The sequence below is a fragment of the Salmo trutta genome, chromosome 22 (assembly GCF_901001165.1).
Source record: "Salmo trutta chromosome 22, fSalTru1.1, whole genome shotgun sequence".
NCBI classification, from domain to species: Eukaryota; Metazoa; Chordata; class Actinopteri; order Salmoniformes; family Salmonidae; genus Salmo; species Salmo trutta.
The window spans coordinates 38,066,632-38,081,537 of NC_042978.1; the positions used below are offsets into that span (position 1 = coordinate 38,066,632).

The 14,906-nt window shown below is 45.0% G+C and overlaps 1 protein-coding gene across 3 annotated transcripts in view; it reads right to left on the minus strand.

The window, feature by feature from the left end:
• The window catches only part of syde2 (synapse defective 1, Rho GTPase, homolog 2 (C. elegans)), a 73,526-nt gene that overhangs the window by 7,205 nt on the left and 51,415 nt on the right, over positions 1–14,906 (minus strand). For all 3 annotated transcript variants that reach the window (XM_029707921.1, XM_029707922.1, XM_029707920.1), the window contains exons 5-6: positions 10,140–10,321; positions 9,706–9,937 (exon numbers count right to left, since the gene is read on the minus strand). In XM_029707921.1, coding sequence (XP_029563781.1) covers positions 9,706–9,937; positions 10,140–10,321 — 414 coding nt within the window. The remainder of the gene's footprint in view (positions 1–9,705; positions 9,938–10,139; positions 10,322–14,906) is intronic.

The following is a 14,906-nucleotide window of genomic DNA, read 5'->3' on the forward strand; positions in this document are numbered from 1 at the left end:
CACAACCCCAGACACACACTCACAACCCCAGACACACACTCACATAACCCCAGAAACACCCACACAACCCCAGAAACACCCACACAACCCCAGAAACACTCACACAACCCCAGAAACACATTCACATAACCCCAGACACACTCACACAACCCCAGACACATACTCACACAACCCCAGAAACACATTCACACAACCCCAGAAACACATTCACACAACCCCAGAAACACATTCACACAACCCCAGACACACTCACACAACCCCAGAAACACATTCACACAACCCCAGAAACACATTCACACAACCCCAGAAACACATTCACACAACCCCAGAAACACACTCACACAACCCCAGAAACACATTCACACAACCCCAGACACACTCACACAACCCCATACACACACTCACAACCCCAGAAACACACTCACACAACCCCAGACACTCACACAACCCCAGAAACACATTCACACAACTCCAGAAACACATTCACACAACCCCAGACACACTCACACAACCCCAGACACACACTCACAACCCCAGACACACACTCACAACCCCAGAAACACACTCACACAACCCCAGACACTCACACAACCCCAGAAACACATTCACACAACCCCAGAAACACATTCACATAACCCCAGAAACACACTCACACAACCCCAGACACACACTCACACAACCCCAGACACACTCACACAACCCCAGAAACACACTCACACAACCCCAGACACACACTCACACAACCCCAGACACACACTCACACAACCCCAGACACACATTCACACAACCCCAGAAACACACTCACACAACCCCAGACACACTCACACACTCACACAACCCCAGAAACACATTCACACAACCCCAGACACACTCACACAACCCCATACACACACTCACAACCCCAGAAACACACTCACACAACCCCAGACACTCACACAACCCCAGAAACACATTCACACAACTCCAGAAACACATTCACACAACCCCAGACACACTCACACAACCCCAGACACACACTCACAACCCCAGACACACACTCACAACCCCAGAAACACACTCACACAACCCCAGACACTCACACAACCCCAGAAACACATTCACACAACCCCAGAAACACATTCACATAACCCCAGAAACACACTCACACAACCCCAGACACACACTCACACAACCCCAGACACACTCACACAACCCCAGAAACACACTCACACAACCCCAGACACACACTCACACAACCCCAGACACACACTCACACAACCCCAGACACACATTCACACAACCCCAGAAACACACTCACACAACCCCAGACACACTCACACACTCACACAACCCCAGAAACACATTCACACAACCCCAGACACACACTCCAGGACTATGCAACAATGCAGTGGAAGGTGTGGACCTCGTGAAGAGGCTGAACATATCTCATAATGATTGTGAAATGTTAGGGTGAAGCTGGGAGGGCTAAGGGCTAAAGTTAGGACTGGAATATCCTAGGTGGAGAGGGTACGAAAAGTAATCTTTTAACAAAATCGTGCAGTTTGAGGCCATGTGGTGGAAAGTGATATGGGCGCTGGAGATAGGGGTGATGTAGTTGATGGAGATAGGGGTGAGGGCTAGTGGGTCTGGGTAGGAGTGATGTAGTTGATGGAGATAGGGGTGAGGGCTAGTGGGTCTGGGTAGGAGTGATGTAGTTGATGGAGATAGGGGTGAGGGCTAGTGGGTCTGGGTACGAGTGATGTAGTTGATGGAGATAGGGGTGATGGCTAGTGGGTCTGGGTAGGAGTGATGTAGTTGATGGAGATAGGGGTGATGGCTAGTGGGTCTTCGTAGGAGTGATGTAGTTGATGGAGATAGGGGTGATGGCTAGTGGGTCTGGATAGGAGTGATGTAGTTGATGGAGATAGGGGTGAGGGCTAGTGGGTCTGGGTAGGAGTGATGTAGTTGATGGAGATAGGGGTGAGGGCTAGTGGGTCTGGGTAGGAGTGATGTAGTTGATGGAGATAGGGGTGATGGCTAGTGGGTCTGGGTAGGAGTGATGTAGTTGATGGAGATAGGGGTGATGGCTAGTGGGTCTGGGTAGGAGTGATGTAGTTGATGGAGATAGGGGTGAGGGCTAGTGGGTCTGGGTAGGAGTGATGTAGTTGATGGAGATAGGGGTGAGGGCTAGTGGGTCTGGGTAGGAGTGATGTAGTTGATGGAGAAGGGGTGATGGCTAGTGGGTCTGGGTAGGAGTGATGTAGTTGATAGAGATAGGGGTGAGGGCTAGTGGGTCTGGGTAGGAGTGATGTAGTTGATAGAGATAGGGATGAGGGCTAGTGGGTCTGGGCAGGAGTGATGTAGTTGATGGAGATAGGGATGAGGGCTAGTGGGTCTGGGTAGGAGTGATGTAGTTGATGGAGATAGGGGTGAGGGCTAGTGGGTCTGGGTAGGAGTGATGTAGTTGATGGAGATAAGGATGAGGGCTAGTGGGTCTGGGTAGGAGTGATGTAGTTGATGGAGATAGGGGTGAGGGCTAGTGGGTCTGGGTAGGAGTGATGTAGTTGATGGAGATAGGGGTGATGGCTAGTGGGTCTGGGCAGGAGTGATGTAGTTGATGGAGATAGAGGTGAGGGCTAGTGGGTCTGGGTAGGAGTGATGTAGTTGATAGAGATAGGGGTGAGGGCTAGTGGGTCTGGGTAGGAGTGATGTAGTTGATGGAGATAGGGGTGAGGGCTAGTGGGTCTGGGCAGGAGTGATGTAGTTGATGGAGAAGGGGTGATGGCTAGTGGGTCTGGGTACGAGTGATGTAGTTGATGGAGATAGGGGTGAGGGCTAGTGGGTCTGGGTAGGAGTGATGTAGTTGATGGAGATAGGGGTGAGGGCTAGTGGGTCTGGGCAGGAGTGATGTAGTTGATGGAGATAGGGGTGAGGGCTAGTGGGTCTGGGCAGGAGTGATGTAGTTGATGGAGATAGGGGTGAGGGCTAGTGGGTCTGGGCAGGAGTGATGTAGTTGATGGAGATAGGGGTGATGGCTAGTGGGTCTGGGTAGGAGTGATGTAGTTGATGGAGATAGGGGTGAGGGCTAGTGGGTCTGGGTAGGAGTGATGTAGTTGATGGAGATAGGGGTGAGGGCTAGTGGGTCTGGGCAGGAGTAATGTAGTTGATGGAGAAGGGGTGATGGCTAGTGGGTCTGGGTAGGAGTGATGTAGTTGATGGAGATAGGGGTGAGGGCTAGTGGGTCTGGGCAGGAGTAATGTAGTTGATGGAGAAGGGGTGATGGCTAGTGGGTCTGGGTAGGAGTAATGTAGTTGATGGAGAAGGGGTGATGGCTAGTGGGTCTGGGTAGGAGTGATGTAGTTGATGGAGAAGGGGTGAGGGCTAGTGGGTCTGGGTAGGGTGATGTAGTTGATGGAGATAGGGGTGATGGCTAGTGGGTCTGGGTAGGAGTGATGTAGTTGATGGAGAAGGGGTGAGGGCTAGTGGGTCTGGGTAGGAGTGATGTAGTTGATAGAGATAGGGGTGAGGGCTAGTGGGTCTGGGTAGGAGTGATGTAGTTGATGGAGATAGGGGTGAGGGCTAGTGGGTCTGGGTAGGGTGATGTAGTTGATGGAGATAGGGGTGATGGCTAGTGGGTCTGGGTAGGGTGATGTAGTTGATGGAGATAGGGGTGAGGGCTAGCGGGTCTGGGTAGGAGTGATGTAGTTGATGGAGAAGGGGTGAGGGCTAGTGGGTCTGGGTAGGGTGATGTAGTTGATGGAGATAGGGGTGAGGGCTAGCGGGTCTGGGTAGGAGTGATGTAGTTGATGGAGAAGGGGTGAGGGCTAGTGGGTCTGGGTAGGGTGATGTAGTTGATGGAGATAGGGGTGAGGGCTAGCGGGTCTGGGCAGGAGTGATGAAGTTGATGTTTGTATGATGTCTGTTTTGTACTGTTGATAAAATATCAAATAAAATCGTATAAAAAAATAAATAAAGGTCATGTTTTAACATATTAATAAGCAGAATGGGAGTCAATTTGGAGGGCAGGGACAGCGAGGAGTATAAAGATCAGTTGCTTGCCTTGCAAGTGTAATCTTAAGCAGTACACCATGCAGCGTACATAAACAACACTATGAAGTTAAATGCAGTTAGTGCAGTTGGAATGTTAGTGATCTGAGGGGATCAGACAGGTTTAGCCTTATAGGCTTCTATTCTCCATCCTCCTCAGACTTAAACAATAACACAGGCTTTGACATCTAAACCGCCTAGCAACCCAACACTCATACCCCTCTCTCTCTCATATCCCTCCCTATATCCCTGTACTCGACGGTGCGTATCTGTTCTCATGCCACTGTGCACACAAAGAAGACAGCTGCTGAGAGCAGAACAGTTGGACAGGGAGACTAATGACCAACCATAGAGCCACAGTTGGTCCAGGATGTCTGTCTGCATCCCAAACGATACCCTACAGGGTGTCCACCCACTCTGCCCAGAGCGGGTGAAAATGCGATTTGGTGATGAAATTTCACTTCCTTATGTTGTAAAGTACATTTTACCAAGACAAATATGATTATTCACATTTTGAATAGTCGGGTCTTCTCTAACATATCATTAACATTACAGTTGAAGTCGGAAGTTTACATACACTTGGTTAGGACATCTACTTTGTGCATGACACATCTACTTTGTGCATGACACAAGCAATTTTTCCAACAATTGTTTACAGACAGATTATTTAACTTATAATTCACTGTATCACAATTCCAGTGGGTCAGAAGTTTACATACACTAAGTTGACTGTGCCTTTAAACAGCTTGGAAAATTCCAGAAAATGATGTCATGGCATTAGAAGCTTCTGATAGGCTAATTGACATTATTTGAGTCAATTGGAGGTGTACCTGTGGATGTATTTCAAGGCCTACCTTCAAACGCAGTGCCTCTTTGCTTGACATCATGGGAAAATCAAAAGAAATCAGCCAAGACCTCAGAAGAACAATTGTAGACCTCCACAAGTATGGTTCATCCTTGGGAGCAATTTCCAAACACCTGAAGGTACCACATTCATCTGTACAAACGATAGTACGCAAGTATAAACACCATGGGACAACGCAGCCGTCATACCGCTCAGGAAGGAGACGCGTTCTGTCTCCTAGAGATGAACATACTTTGGTGCGAAAAGTGCAAATCAATCCCAGAACAACAGCAAAGGACCTTGTGAAGATGCTGGAGGAAACAGGTACAAAAGTATCTATATCCACAGTAAAACGAGTCCTATATCCACATAACCTGAAAGGCCGCTCAGCAAGGAAGAAGCCACTGCTCCAAACCCGCAATAAAAAAGCCAGACTACGGTTTGCAACTGCACATGGAGACAAAGATCGTACTTTTTGGAGAAATGTCCTCTGGTCTGATGAAACAAAAATAGAACTGTTTGGCCATAATGACCATCGTTATATTTAGAGGAAAAAGAGGGAGGCCAAAGAACACCATCCCAACCGTGAAGCACGGGGGTGGCAACATCATGTTGTGGGGGTGCTTTGCTGCAGGAAGGACTTGTGCACTTCACAAAATAGATGGCATCATGAGGGAGGAAAATTATGTGGATATATTGAAGCAACATCTCAAGACATCAGTCAAGAAGTTAAAGCTTGGTCGCAAATGGGTCTTCCAAATGGACAATGACCCCAAGCATACTTCCAAAGTGGCAAAATGGCTTAAGGACAACAAATTGAAGGTGTTGGAGAGGCCATCACAAATCCCTGACCTCAATCCTATAGAAAATGTGTGGGCAGAAGTGAAAAAGCGTGTGTGAGCAAGAAGGCCTACAAACCTGACACAGTTACACCAGCTCTGTCAGGAGGAATGGGCCAAAATTCACCCAGCTTATCGTGGGAAGCTTGTGGAAGGCTACCCGAAAAGTTTGACCCAAGTTACTTAATTTAAAGGCAATGCTACCAAATACTAATTGAGTGTATGTAAACTTCTGACCCACTGGGAATGTGATGAAAGAAATAAAAGCTGAAATAAATCATTCTCTCTACTATTATTCTGACATTTCAAATTCTTAAAATAAAGTGGTGATTCTAACTGATTTAAGACAGGGAATTTGTACTCGGATTAAATGTCGGGAATTGTGAAAAACTGAGTTTACATGTATTTGGCTAAGGTGTATGTAAACTTCCGACTTCAACTGTATATAAAAAGTCAGATTTCGTAACCTAATACATCCGATAATAAGCCCCGAGCTCTGTTGACATAGCGGTGCAGGTTTCTCTTTTGAGGATTTTACATATTGTAGTCGTCGTCTTCAAAGTTGCTTCCATGGGTCACAGAAAGCTAAATTAGCATGAGACGAGCTGAAATAAATGTAAAATGCTTTGAAAATAAAAAGCTTGGTAGACGCTCTGTGCGCTGTTGTCATTTCACAGAGATACGCTTATTTTTGTGAGAAATCTTTGAAAAATAACAGGAATTTCGAATTAATATGAAAAGCGTATACTAAAATATGAAAATACTACGTCATGTCTCTAAACTGATATCCATCTTACCTCTATATTGTTTAATGTCCTGCGGATTCGAAAAGAAAGATGAGCCTGTCAGGTAGCCATGTTCTTGCACAGAATCCAGTCAAGCTGATGTGAAACAATTTTCCTGATTTTTTTCCCACTTTGTTTCTCTGGCCTCCATTGATTTAGTCACCCTAATTCTGGCCATGCTACAAGGTTAAAAACTTCAATAACGTTTGGACGGATTAGGATAGAGACAAGAAGTTTAGACCATTGGTTTTCTAGAGAATTACAATGAATTTGAAAAGTATACAGACCCCTTCACTTTTTCCACATTTTGTTACATTACAGCCTTATTCTAAAATTGATTAAATTATTTATTTTTCTCATCAATCTACACCTAATACCCCATAATGACACATTTTTGCAAATGTATTAAAAGTAAAAAACAGAAATACCTTATTGTGACCAGTTTCAGGAAAGTAGGCGTTTGTCGCACGTCACTACTTCACAGGAGCGGCATTCGAACGTAAACATTTATTTTTTATCAAAATGCATTATTTAGCAGGCGCTATTGACAGATCAGTTGGAAAAAGTAATGGGCTACTTTCTGCACATGCCACGGTCGGTGTGAACCAGAGTGACTTAACAAGATGTAGCTACAAACAAAACAGAGTTAAATGGTCCCAATCTGCCGTGAACCGTTCATTTATGTATACGGATAATAGTCTAGCTACATTTTCAAATCTAAATTTCAAATTTGGTCAGAAAGTCATTTTTATTGCAAGTTAAAGCGTACTGTTAGTTAGCTAGCAAACATTAGCTTGCTGGCTCGCTAGCTAACGTTATGTGTATGATCTGTGTAGTAATACTTTCAAATCAGAAATTCCATTTGCTAGTTATAGCTAGCTAACATTGAACCTAGTTTGTTAGCTTTAGCTACCTGCAGATTCATATTACAGCTATGACAATGTTTGTATTGGTAGTAGTATGAGATGGGATTATGCCGGTTCATTGTTTAGCTAGCTACATGTCTAAACAAAAGACTCCACTTCGGCCGGATTATTACATGACCCATCAAATTAGCCAGGTGTGTCTGGGGGTGGATATGGCCATCCATTGTATTTCATGAACATGTGTACATATCTAGACAATAGTGACCCATCCACTTAGCTAGATGTGGCTGAGGGATGGTTATAGAATTTCCATCACATGACCCATCAATTTAGACAAGTGTGGCGGGCAAGCGTCATCTAATAATGATAAAATATCAGGACACTTTCTGTTTTTTGATATTACTACTATGCAAGGATCCACTTCACTGTACCGTTTACACCTTATGTGACAAATAAACGTAGATTTTATTTGATATAGCGTGTGTTTACCATATGGCCTCACATGTGAATCCTTAAAGAGATGGGTGGGGCTAAGACTTAAGAGGGTGTGAACGATGCTGAATGGGTGTAGACAAAGAAGAGCTCTCCAGTAGGTACCAAAACATTCAAGGGACAACTTGATCAACTTTCAAACAGAATGACTTTCCCATTGTTCCTCAACTGCAGTGTATGATATACCATTTTCTAGCTCTGAGTCTTTACTTTTATCCAAAGTAAAAAAAACACAATTTCACATTTTTCTACGTAAGACCGAATCCAGGTGGTCGTCATATTTATATAGGTATTCAGACCCTTTGCTATGAGACTCGAAATTGAGCTCAGGTGCATCCTGTTTCCATTGATCATCCTTGAGATGTTTCTACAAATTGATTGGAGTCCACCTGTGGTAAATTCAATTGATTGGGCACATTTTGGAAAGGCACCTGTCTATATAAGGCCCCACAGTTGACAGTGCATGTCAGAGCAAAAACCATAACACCAAGCCATGAGGTCAATGAAAATGTCTGTAGAGCGCCGAGATAGGATTGTGTCGAGGCACAGATCTGGGGAAGAGTATCAAAACATTTCTGCAGCATTGAAGGTCCTAAAGAACACAGTGGCTTCCATCATTCTTAAATGGAAGGAGTTTAGAACCACCAAGACTCTTCCTAGAGCTGGCCAGAGCCCGGACTTGAACCCGATCGAACATCTCTGGAGTGACCTGAAAATAGCTGTGCAGCAACGTTCCCCATCCAACCTGTCAGAGCTTGAGAGGATCTGCAGAGAAGAATTTGAGAAACTCAAATGCAGGTGTGCCAAGCTTGTAGCGTCATACCCAAGAAGACTCTAGGTCAAGGCTGTAATCGCTGCCAAAGCTGCTTAAACAAAGTACTAAGGGTCTGAATACTTAAGTAAATGTTATATTTCAGTTTTTTATTTTTAATAAACTTGCAAACATTTCTAAAAACTCTTTTTGCTTTGTCATTATGGGGTATTGTGTGTAGATTGAGGGAAAAAACTATCAATTTTAGAATAATGCTGTAACGCAACAAATTGGGGAAAAAGTCAAGGGGTCTGAATACTTTCTGAATGCACTGTATCTACACAATTAACATAGTATTTTACCCATTGGTCAAAAGATGCATTTTTGATTCGACACTTTACACCCTATTCCCTTTATAGTGCACTTATTTTGACCAGGGCCAATAGGGCTCTGAACAAAAGAAGTGCAATATATAGGCAATAGGGTGCCATATTTTCTCTGGACAGGGATTTATATGAAAGCGGCACTACCCAATGAGCTTGGTTTACAACAAGGCTTTGGCCCTCCCAATATGATGAAGCACACTGTGGAGCATTTCATCTATGACGATCGAACAGATGGCAGCGAATGGCTAATTGCTGTGTGTGTGTGTGTCAGCCAAGCCAAACCACCAGAGATCAAAGCGCCAGCCCAGCCTTTTAAAGTCATGTTTGGAACAGAACCACAGAGCTAGGAGCAATTTGCGCTAGAAAGCAGTTCCACCAACATAGCGCCCTTCTAGGAAATGTCTTGATTTTGGGTGAGTGCTTTTAAAGTCTGTAAATGTAATTAGTTGTTTAAGTTGTTGGCTCAGTGATTCACAATGCCCAGGATGTTCATAATCACAGACTGCCTGATCTTAAAGCCTCATACATTCACTGCAAGATAAAAGATAATTAAGCTTGTCATTAATCAACTATAAAAAATGGATGAAGGATGAGGTTGACTAGATATTAATTTATCCCTGACAAAGATGGCTGCCATTATCCGCGAAATTCTAGAGTTATGAAGGTTTATGACATAGGTCACTCTAGTAATATTGCATCTCTATGGTGGAGGTTACCTGGCCATAGCTGCAGAAGGTAGTGCAGCACCTCGATGTGCTTCTTAAAGTGCAGGGCACTGGCCAGCTCTTCTGAGTCGATGAAGACACGGTTGCTATGGCAGCTGGCCTCCTGGCGTTGGCTGAGCAGCACGGGGCCGAAGCACACTGCCAGGTTCTGACACGTCATCTTGTTGATGTCGTGGTGCGACGCCACCAGCTTCAGGTGGTCCAGCAGCCTCCGCAGGGTCAACTGGGATTACACAGACAGAGAGCATGCTGGGACAAGGCAGGCTAACACAACTGTACTGCGCTGCCTCAGATATTTTCTTTTTTTACAGCATGGTTCCAGAAACTACATGGAGGATTCGTAATCAGGCCAGCTCAGTACAGCTTGGTTTGGCTCAGGTATGGCTCAGTATTGTGAAAAGCCCTTAAAAGGATCTTCTCCTTACCCTCTCCACCTCTGGCAGGTTCTCCAGCAGGCTGACAGTCTGTTCTGTGTCCACCAGATCATTCTCACATCCTCCCGCTCCAATACGCAGAGGCCTCTTAGCCATGGAGTCTAACACAGCCTCATACAGGTGCTTTGTGATGAGGGGGTATGGCAACTCACGCAGGTAGTCCTTCAGCACACCTGGAGAGAGGAAGGGATGGACAGACAGAGAGAGAGAGGGAGGGAGAGATGGAGGCAGGAGAGAGAGGGAGGCGAGAGAGGGATGGAGAGAGAGGGGGGGAGAAGGAGAGCATGAGAAACCCTTTATGGAATGAACAGAATAATACACTCTGATTATAACAACTCTGGCAACGATGATGACAGCAACCAGATGTTACTTCAGAGGGCAGAAAAGATTTTCACCAGAAAGCAGACCATGAACAACACCACTGTCTGTCTGTGCCATCTGGACCTGATTCAGCCTCGATCAGCTGGGCTTTAGATGCTTTTTTCACAGCTCAATCGAGTGAAACACACTACCTCTTATGTACTTCACAAGACAGCTTAAATACCTGACAAATTGCTAACAATATAATCTTAATGAAGAGTCGTTATTGAGAAATCAAAGGCTTTTCTTCTCCCTTAATTTTATACAGCAGGCTGGGCCTGGTACACACTCTGCTGGCTGCCAAGGATTTTAGGACCCATTGTTGTGGTGGGCTCTGTTCTGGGGGCATCTAGGGCGATGCCTGATTGGAATCGGGCGTGACATGGCAGCCTGAGAATGTCGAAGAGGGGGTGGGGGGGGACTCAATTCTGTGATGGTGCAGACTTTTAAACCTGTAACTCCAGCCACATTCAGCCTCCAACAGGCCCAGACAAAAGAGGCGAGCAAACATGAAACCCACACTGTCTGTCTCCACTAAGCCCCCTTAAAAGTATTTTATTTTCCTCAAAGGCGAGGAGAAAAAATAACTGACAAATATGGAAATAAAGAAAGACGTCTTGGCAGCGTGTCAATTCTCAGCGGTGGAATGGATTGATATTATTATAATTTTGTCTGTGCGTAACTAGCTATCGGTTTTCAGAGCTTTGAGTTGGGCAGTCAGTGGGTCCTCAGTGACTTGGAGACAGAGATTGAGGCTGTTTCAGTTAGTAATTACTACAGGTCCATTACTATACAAAGACAACTTCAGTTCAGACGGATGTACGTGACTAGATTGACAATAACATCCAGATTAAGCCACTGTAAATAGAGCTGCTTAATTAATTAAGCATGGCATATAATCAGTACATTTAATTGGGTTTTGGCTTTTTTTCACAACAGTTCTCCAGAGTATACAGTGAGGGAAAAAAGTATTTGATCCCCTGCTGATTTTGCACGTTTGCCCACTGACAAAGAAATGATCAGTCTATAATTTTAATGGTAGGTTTGTTTGAACAGTGAGAGACAGAATAACAATAAAAAAAATCCAGAAAAACGCATGTCAAAAATGTTATAAAATGATTTGCATTTTAATGAGGGAAATAAGTATTTGACCCCTCTGCAAAACATGACTTAGTACTTGGTGGCAAAACCCTTGTTGGCAATCACAGAGGTCAGACGTTTCTTGTAGTTGGCCACCAGGTTTACACACATCTCAGGAGGGATTTTGTCCCACTCCTCTTTGCAGATCTTCTCCAAGTCATTAAGGTTTCGAGGCTGACGTTTGGCAACTCGAACCTTCAGCTCCCTCCACAGATTTTCTATGGGATTAAGGTCTGGAGACAGGCTAGGCCACTCCAGGACCTTAATGTGCTTCTTCTTGAGCCACTCCTTTGTTGCCTTGGCCGTGTGTTTTGGGTCATTGTCATGCTGGAATTCCCATCCACGACCCATTTTCAATGCCCTGGCTGAGGGAAGGAGGTTCTCACACAAGATTTGACGGTACACGGCCCCGTCCATCGTCCCTTTGATGCGGTCAAGTTGTCCTGTCCCCTTAGCAGAAAAACACCCCCAAAGCATAATGTTTCCACTTCCATGTTTGACGGTGGAGATGGTGTTCTTGGGGTCATAGGCAGCATTCCTCCTCCTCCAAACACGGCGAGTTGAGTTGATGTCAAAGAGCTCCATTTTGGTCTCATCTGACCACAACACTTTCACCAGTTGTCCTCTGAGTCATTCAGATGTTCATTGGCAAACTTCAGACGGGCATGTATATGTATTCTTGAGCAGGGGGACCTTGCGGACGCTGCAGGATTTCAGTCCTTCACGGCGTAGTGTGTTACCAATTGTTTTCTTGGTGACTATGGTCCCAGCTGCCTTGAGATCATTGACAAGATCCTCCCGTGTAGTTCTGGGCTGATTCCTCACCGTTCTCATGATCATTGCAACTCCACGAGGTGATATCTTGCATGGAGCCCCAGGCCGAGGGAGATTGACAGTTCTTTTGTGTTTCTTCCATTTGCGAATAATCGCACCAAATGTTGTCACCTTCTCACCAAGCTGCTTGGCGATGGTCTTGTAGCCCATTCCAGCCTTGTGTAGGTCTACAATCTTGTCCCTGACATCCTTGGAGAGCTCTTTGGTCTTGGCCATGGTGGAGAGTTTGGAATCTGATTGATTGATTGCTTCTGTGGAGATGTCTTTTTTACAGGTAACAAGCTGCGGTTAGGAGCATTCCCTTTAAGAGTGTGCTCCTAATCTTAGCTCGTTACCTGTATAAAAGACACCTGGGAACCAGAAATCTTTCTGATTGAGAGGGGGTCAAATACTTATTTCCCTCATTAAAATGCAAATCAATTTATAACATTTCTGACATGCGTTTTTCTGGATATTTTTGTTGTTATTCTGTCTCTCACTGTTCAAATAAACCTACCATTAAAATTATAGACTGATCCTTTCTTTGTCAGTGGGCAAACGTACAAAATCAGCAGGGGATCAAATACTTTTTTCCCTCACTGTAGCTACAACTGTCATGACTTCCGCCAAAGTCGGCTCCTCTCCTTGTTCGGGCGGCGTTCAGCGGTCGACGTCACCGGCTTTCTAGCCATCACCGCTCCATTTTTCATGTAACCATTTGTTTTGTCTTGTTCCCTGCACACCTGGTTTTCATTCCCCAATCAATCTACATGTATTTATTCCTCTGTTCCCCATCATGTCTTTGTGTAAGATTGTTTGTGTTACGTGTTTGTTGTTGACGCGCCAGACTGGTTTGTTTTTCCGTGGTATTTTCACGTAGATGTTTTTTGTTAAACATAATTCTTGTGACTGTTCACAAATCTCTGCTCTCCTGCACCTGACATCGCTACCAGTACACACCTGACAACAACGGTATAAGAACAACTTTATGTAAATTGTTACCCATATTTTATTTCTAACATACTACATTACAACTCACGGTCTAGTTGTCTTCCCTAACAGCTTTATAGGAGAAATAAGAGCATGAATCAATGTTCACTTTTTAATCCTGTCCAATCCTGTTGTTCACTTAAGGAAGAGGGAGTCATTAACTTAATGCTGTCCCGTCTTTTTCAGACTGCCTGGTATAATCTCTATCCATGCTACCCTCTAATCCAGATAGAAACAAGCATGAAACAAAGAGCAGACTGAAAGCATACTGGGGATCTGGGATTAGACTGCTTTCTAGTGTGTGGAATAACCAGCATTTCCTCCCCAGAGATGGACTAATAAAGTACTATTCTATTCTACATCCAGAGCGTGTAGTTTGGCGGGAATGCAGTAGGTGGACTTCTGTTGACAGAGTGGTGTAGATTCAGTCCACTGTTGAAAACTCCCAGATGACCATCAGGCTGAGTTGTGTTTTACTCAACAGCAGACACCTGCAGCTTAAGGATGGGATCTGCAGTAGGGGAAACAGCGCCACTGGCTGTCCCACTACAGCTGTCCCACTTCAGCTGTCCCACTACAGCTGTCCCACTACAGCTGTCCCACTTCAGCTGTCCCACTACAGTTGTCCCACTACAGCTGTCCCACTACAGCTGTCCCACTACAGCTGTCCCACCACAGCTGTCCTACTATAGCTGTCCCACTCTAGCTGGCCCACTACAGCTGGCCCACCACAGCTGTCCCACTACAGCTGTCCCACTACAGCTGTCCCACTACAGCTGTCCCACTTCAGATGTCCCACTACAGTTGTCCCACTACAGCTGTCCCACTACAGTTGTCCCACTTCAGCTGTCCCACTTCAGCTGTCCCACTACAGCTGTCCCACTACAGCTGTTATAGGTTTTGTTGTCGAGCTGAGATTTTGTTGTTGTTGCAGTACATATTGTGCTCTTCAGTCGCGAGTGCAATGATGTCCGAGGTGAAAAAACAGTGTCCATTGTTTTCACTAACTTCTTTGTTGTTGTAATATCACAAACCAACATGGCCATTTCAACATTAAGGATTCCAGCTTCAAACACACTGGCAAGAGCATAGTATACAGTTACAGTCTAGTGGTAAGACTGATTCCAAAACGAATCTAAAGAAAATATATATAGTAGGACCCTATGTTAAAGATTTATACATACTGTATGCTCTTTAAAGTTGTTGCTGTGTCAGAAAGGATTTTCCTCCTATATCGCTCCTGACCTACAGACATAAAACTCAGGGGTGTGACTGTTTCTTTCCCTTCCTCTGTCCCTAATACAGGTCTGTTTTTCACATCAGGAGTCAGAATCTGGGCCCCCTCCATAACTGTACTCAAGACCCAACATGCCTCAACATAGCAGTGCAGAGGACAGTCTGCCGTTTGTGCATTCCTACACCACATAGCTGGCAGGGGGTATTTGTTTTATGTGG